Source organism: Poromitra crassiceps, assembly GCF_964638095.1.
Source record: "Poromitra crassiceps genome assembly, chromosome: 12".
NCBI lineage: Eukaryota > Metazoa > Chordata > Actinopteri > Beryciformes > Melamphaidae > Poromitra > Poromitra crassiceps.
Window position 1 is genome coordinate 4,699,363 of NC_139632.1, and position 7,500 is coordinate 4,706,862.

The following is a 7,500-nucleotide window of genomic DNA, read 5'->3' on the forward strand; positions in this document are numbered from 1 at the left end:
TTCATTTCAGCATAATGTACAAACGTTTCCCACAAACATGCGTCTGTTTCCCCTCCTGCTCTGCTCTCATCTTCCTGCAGCTCAGCTCCCCTCAGCTCAGCACCTCGGCTTCTGTTTGACTTCCCCAAATCTGCCTTTCCGAACTAGAGCCGCGCGGCCAGGAGGTGCCTGATCCACCAGGCCTGGAATGTCGGCTGCTCCCACAGGAAACCTGGAGCGTCTCAAAGGCAGGGTGCCCTGGACAGGCGCACGCACACATCAGCACACACACACACACACACGAGTGCACACACACACGCATGTACGCACGCGCGCACACGCAAGCACACACAGATGCAGTGGCTAGACTTGCTGGGTAAGCTGAGGCACACACACACATGCACAGAGTGGCAGACAGACACACACACACATACACACACACACACACACTAGACTAGACTAGACTAGACAAGATGAAGGAACCCACTGTCTTCAATCTGACCCAATAACCAGAGTATTTAAGGCTGCTCGATTTTGGCAAAAATCGAGCAGTAATTACGATTATTTTGACTGATATTGAGATTATGATTATTTAATGTGATTACTCATTGACTTTAGCAGCATCATGCATTTATTGAACTTGAAAAAAAACATATTTTTAATAATGGGTTTCTTCTAACTTTAATTGAACTGAAAAACAGAAATAGGTGAAAATAAAAGTACAAAAAATAAATAATATATAAAACTAGAAATTAGCGCCTCTGCCAACAAGTCAAGCTGCAGTCTACACTCAGGTCTGTCCAGACTGAGACAAGCACAAACACCTTGAAGCCCACAGTGCAGTGGTGTGGCCTTGTGGCACTTTAGGCAATGTTTGGGGGTACCTCAATAAACACTAGGGCTGGTCGGTTTGAAAATTTTAAAACCGGTTCGATATTGCCGTCTAAACCGGATCGAACCGGTATACCGATTTTTTTTGTAATTTAATTTAATTTTTTTTTTTTTTTTTAAGCAGGGCTCCCGAGTGTGGCCCATAACTGTCTGTAGTGCAACTTCAGTCCACCTGATAGCGATAATACACCTCTAAGCTGGTATTGTCAACCAGCAATGATACTGAATAAAAAGAAGCAGGACACCTGTGTAACAAACACACCCTGTATTTATTTCTCATAACTATTCAGCTTAACTTTTCTTCAAACATCAACATAATAAACAAAATAAGACTTTTGCATACTAGTGCAACTTGAGAAGAGGCTAATACAAACAATAGTGCAATCAGAATGGACTAGCAAAAAAAAAAAAAAAAAAAAAAAAAAGTTTTTTTCGGTTCGCACGTGATCAAACCGGTTTGGGCTCGTACACCGAACCGAACCGGTAAAACCGGAAATCGACCCATGCCTAATAAACACCCCTTGAACTCTCTATATGAGCTAGCTACTAGGGCCCATTTTCCCTAGCCCCGCCCCCTTACTGATCATGCCCCCCTCCCACCACCCACATCCTCCAATCCCAACCTCTACGACCTTCCTAGCACGAGCTATAGCCCCTTTTCCCTAGCCCCGCCCCCATTCCTTGATGGAACGGATGGGAGGTCACAATGACCTTGAACTTTGACCACCGAAATCTAATCAGTTCATCCTCGAGTCCAAGTGGATGTTTGAGCCAAATTTGAAGAAATTCCCTGAGGGCGTTCCTGAGATATCACGATCATGTAATGGGGCAGTCGTGAGATCACAGTGACCTGCTTGGACGTTGACCTTTGACCACCAAAATCTAATCAGTTCATCAGTGAGTCCAATTGGACGTTTGAGCCAAATTTGGGGCGGGGTCCTTCAAGGCGTTCCTGAGACATCACATTAACGAGCATCAGACGGACAACGGGAAAACATCATGCCTCCGCTCTGGCCATGGCTATCGCCGATGGAGGCATAAAGAAATCATTGTTTTTATCTTGATTATCTTGTTTTCATAATTGTATAATGCCAAAATTGTAATTGAAATTTAAATGAGATGAACTGCACAGTAATTCGTACCATTCGTATACCGACACATTATGAAACCAAGCTTTATTTTGTCAGGTGAAACATAGTCACACCATCGAGTCACACAGATACATTCTGCTTTATATTTCTTTTGATAACAGTGTTTTATGACTCACTGCCACTGGACAAACAGCCCAGACGGGAATCAATGAAAGTGTTATTATTCTCTGGGATATGACTGATGGACAGCAGGCCCTGACTGACGCACCTTAACCAGCGTGAGGCCGGCCCACCCCCCACCTGACGCTGACGCAGTGACCCCACACTGTGAGGGGTAACCTCCTCACCCCCACTCCCCATCTCAAAGAGCACCCCCCCATCGACATCACTCTTAGTAATAACAGGGACCACCGTGAGGAGTCTGCTGTCAGACATGGCAACCCACCGAGCCTTTCATCTCCACAGCCAGACGCACACACACACGCACACATACACACACATACACACACATACACACACACACACACACACACACACACGCACGCACACGTACACGCACACACACGTGTTTAGCCTCAACCTATCACACACTTTGACGCGAGCACAGGAATGTGCATGACACACATGCGTGGGCACACGCCCGTGCGTACGCACACGCACACACGTACGGACGTACGTACATACGTACACACACACACACACACACACACACACACGGCTCTGTCTGCTCCTGGACATGGTAACCCACTGTTCGTTTCATCTCCACAGTGCGTTCTCTGCTGGCTGCTGGCACCATTACGTTTAACACAACACCGTATTTCTGTCATCGTCCCGGCACCCGGCATTCCCTTAATATCTCTCTTTCTTCTGCGGGCGCTGGGGAATGGGGGGGGGGGTGGGGGTCTGGAGGAATGGGGGGGTGGGGGTCTGGAGGAATGGGGGGTGGGGGTCTGGAGGGATCTGGGACATGGGTGAGTTGTGGGAAACCAGAGTGCAGTCTGTGGCCTCACAGCGTGCGCTCCCCCTCTCTATCTCTGTTTCTCTTTTGGCAGCCAATCACAGGAGGCTTCATGCAGATCGCATACTGCGGCCTCAAATGATCTGGGAAAACATTTCCCCACAATGCTGTGCATCTGAACATGCCCCCACAATGCTGTGCATCTGAACATGCCCCCACAATGCTGTGCATCTGAACATGCCCCCACAATGCTGTGCATCTGAACCCTGTTCAACTCTGAAGCCGTGCACACAGAGTACATGACGTGTGTATTTCACTCAACGTGCCTCTGGATGTGTGTGTGTCTCAGGGCGTGTGTGAGTGTGAGTGTGAGTGTGAGTGTGTGTGTGCTGTGTGTGTGTGTGTGTGTGTGTGTGTGTGTGTGTGTGTGTGTGTGTGTGTGTGTGCCTTACCTCCACATAGTCCTTGGCGTGGCCCCAGTCTCTCTTGGAGTCCAGGTTGCCCAGGCTGAAGCTCTCCAGTTGGCCCAGGTGAATCTTCGCTACAGAGCGGCTGATCTTTCGAGTCACAAAGTTTGAACCTAAAACACAAACATTGACATGCTTTGTTTGCCTCCAATGAATTCAATTATGATGACATAAATATCGCAGAGGTTCCACTTGATCCAAAACACATAACCAGACGTGTACGTAGGTACGCACACACACACACACACACATACGCACACACACACGCACGCACGCACACACACACACACACACACACACAGAAACAAGGAGTGTGTGTATAGTGAGGTCGAGGCCCTAGCCTCCAAATCCCCTCCCCTGCCTTCCAACTGCTCTCTTTGCTCCAAGCCCTGTATTGCCAGTGCAAAAAAGAAAGGAAGCCCAAAAGTAGTCAAAGCAATCCGTTACACCTCACGTTACAGCCACTCACAAGTCAAGTCAAGTTTATTTGTATAGCACATTTCATACACAGAGGCAATTCAAAGTGCTTCACATAAAATGGTTGACAGGAAAAGAAAAGAAAAGAAAAGAAAAGAAGAGAATAAAATGGACATTTAAAAGCATCACAACAAAACTTAAAAAAAGAGTATAAAAAGTGCAAAAAATTCTTGCTATATTTTTAAGATGATAAAAAGCTGATTTTCTAATTGACTTAACACATTGAGTGCCACAGCGCTTCAGTAAAATTGTCTGCAGCCTGTGCCAGATTCACTTCCATTCAGTTGAAAACAGCTATAGAATTTTTTCTATTATGGCTATATTGACGGGGCTGGACTTTAATGAAACATTGAACACTCCTGCTTCTTCCAAAGAAGAAATTTTGTTTCTAGACAGTTCCATTATGAAATGACAGCCTCTGAAAAAAGTGCACTTTCAAGGGTTTTCTGTCGTTTTTTTTAACTTTCCAAGATATAGTCACTTTTATGAATACCTTTTGCACTCTAATTTCGAGCACATTCACTGACTCTGGCTGGTGTTTTCTGATGTGGTGGCGTGGTGTGGTTTCTGTGCAGCCTGCGTGCCCCCCCCCCCCCCTCTCCCCCCCCTCCCCCCCTCTCCCCCCCCCTCCCCCTCTCCACCTCTGAGCTGCGGGCTCCTCCCACACGCACAGAGTTTGTTTTCTCGACTCCGTTTTTGCCCCGGACGGATCCCAGCGCGCATCAAGGAAATGATGCGCGCTGGCAAACGCGACTGAACGAAAAGGCTTGGCCGTTCGGCTTCGGATGCTGGCTTTCTGGCAGGAAATCGTGTGGAGATAGATAGAAGCATAAGAGCTCAGTTGTGAGCGCGGATGCAGCCGAGCCCACTCTCCGCTGCAGACAGAGCAATCTGTACGGCTCTGGCTGAAGCATGCATCGGTTTCCTCTTTGATCACGTCTTTCCCTGCTGTCTCATGCACAAAGTAAAGGATCTGAGGTGGGTGGCGCAGCTTCCGTGACGATGTTTAAGGTGGCGCCGTGTGATCCCTTGAAGGGATTCATGCTCACTGGCTAGGTACGACCTTAAACAGCAGAATTATGGAATAATATGAATTATGATTTTAGGACGTCCACAGACGTCCTTGGCACTCCTCGTTACTTTTTTTTAGGACGTGCACAGACGTCCTTGGCACTCAATGTGTTAATGTGGGAGTTAAAGTTGAGATCGGAATCAATAATAACGCCAAGATTTTTGACTTGATCCTTTGGCTTCAGGGATCGAGACTCAAGGCGTGCAGTGATTTTAAGCCTTTGTTCTTTGGGGCCAAAGACGATCACCTCTGTTTTGTCTTTGTTTAGCTGTAGGAAATTCTGGCACATCCAGTTATTTATTTGATCAATGCACTGGCACAATGATTCTATGGGGGCATAGTCAGCTGAGGAAAGAGTTATATACAACTGAGTGTCGTCTGCGTAGTTATGATAGGCTGCTTTGTTTTTTTTGCATAATTAGGCCTAGAGGGAGCATATAAAGGTTGAAGAGAACGGGCCCCATAATGGATCCTTGACACATCACGTTACAGCCACTAGATCCTTTTAGAATCCCTCTCTCTCATTTTCCTTATTTAATTCACTGTTTCGTGTCAATCCTGGGCTGGGTGCCAACCCAAATCTCAGATCATCGTCTATCAACACCAAAAAACCAGGGAAGTTCCACAGAAGAATGCCTGCGGACAACTAAACAGTTCCAGCGAAATCATGGGGACCACCCCATCGATCCGCTGGTGAGGTGTCCAGTCCAGAAGCACCACATCGAGGGGCCGGGCCCTGCCAGAGCGCCCGGCGGTGCTTCTCGTTCCGAGCCGACACACGTGGCGATACTATCTGCGGGAAGATAAATGAGCTCCTAATGACTATTGCGGTGCCGCTCGCAGGGCGAGGAGAGGTTTGGGTGTTTGGCTAGCAGGGCGAGGAGAGGTTTGGGTGTTTGGCGAGGACACCGAGAGCCAGTCTCATGTTCTCTGTTCCCGCTGTGAAAGGAGACGTGGAGAGCCCGTGACTAAACGCTCCGACGCGCCTCCAACCAAAACACCGCGTTATAGAGCTGGATATCAAAACTAAATATTAGGGTGTCACGTCTAATAACGCAGCGATCTTAGTTGAAACAGCTGATTAGAGCTGGAGGGTTTTAACTCTGGCTAGACTGCGCTTCGTTACGTTTGGAAACCAAAATGGCAGAGAGGGATATGTGAAAGATAAAATTGCCATTTCAAAGGAAAGCTTATGGCCATCAAAGAGTAGGCTATTATTAGCCCACACAACACAACATGTGGTTATATAAATCTCCCATAACCCTTGGTGACCCTCTTAGGACTTGAGAGTTTCTACAGGCCGCTCGTCAAGCTCCGGCTCACTGTTGCCTCTGTCTCTGCATCCATCCTGGCCATAATGGCTCGGGCGGCTCTGTCTCGACACTGTATCACTGTGCCCTGACATGGAGCAGAGCCTCCATTTAGACAGGAAAATCCCATGAACCCAATCATGTGAACGTACCAAATTTGTCGTAATTATTTCATATAAAAGCGACAGCCGTGGGGCAGGCTGAGTGAAAACAGACCAGGGCAAGTTAGACACGCTTATTTGAGAAAATACAGCGTGTCGTGTGTTGGTTGTGGGTCACAAGGGCCCATGTCAACGCCGCTTTGTTGTCCATGTTTGGTTGACTTTTAATACAGTTTAAATGAGCCTCTGTGTAGCCTTCTGATTGGCTCTGTATTGCCATAGCTTGCTCGTTATTATAACGTTATATCGTTATTTATTCTAATCACCAAGGCTATCTATTAGTCACAATTCTGAATCAATATCTTTGACACCTTTACTAGGAAATAGCGTATGTCTACGAAGCAGAGATCAATTGTCGTTGGAAAGCCCCTCCGATGTCAGACCTGTCCTGTCTTTGCATGATCATTCCGTCTGGCCCCAGGGCCTCTCTCTAACCTGGCAGCTCATCTGTTCTGGCACGTAGCATCAGCTCTGCTAACTGTAGGCACGTAGCATCAGCTCTGCTAACTGTAGGCACGTAGCATCAGCTCTGCTAACTGTAGGCACGTAGCATCAGCTCTGCTAACTGTAGGCATGTAGCATCAGCTCTGCTAACTGTAGGCACGTAGCATCAGCTCTGCTAACTGTAGGCATGTAGCATCAGCTCGGCTAACTGTAGGCACGTAGCATCAGCTCTGCTAACAGTAGGCACGTAGCATCAGCTCTGCTAACTGTAGCATCAGCCCTGCTAACTGTAGGCACGTAGCATCAGCTCTGCTAACTGTAGCATCAGCTCTGCTAACTGTAGGCACATAGCATCAGCTCTGCTAACTGTAGGCACGTAGCATCAGCTCTGCTAACTGTAGCATCCGCTGTGCTAACTGTAGGCATGTAGCATCAGCTCTGCTAACTGTAGCATCCGCTGTGCTAACTGTAGGCATGTAGCATCAGCTCTGCTAACTGTAGCATCCGCTGTGCTAACTGTAGGCATGTAGCATCAGCTCTGCTAACTGTAGCATCAGCTGTGCTAACTGTAGGCACGTAGCATCAGCTCTGCTAACTGTAGCATCAGCTGTGCTAACTGTAGGCACGTAGCATCAGCTCTGCTAACTGTA

The 7,500-nt window shown here is 47.6% G+C and overlaps 1 protein-coding gene across 1 annotated transcript in view; it reads right to left on the bottom strand.

The window, feature by feature from the left end:
• The window catches only part of gmds (GDP-mannose 4,6-dehydratase), a 291,450-nt gene that overhangs the window by 169,612 nt on the left and 114,338 nt on the right, over positions 1-7,500 (bottom strand). Inside the window, exon 7 of the mRNA XM_083648242.1 lies at positions 3,372-3,499. Coding sequence (XP_083504368.1) covers positions 3,372-3,499 — 128 coding nt within the window. The remainder of the gene's footprint in view (positions 1-3,371; positions 3,500-7,500) is intronic.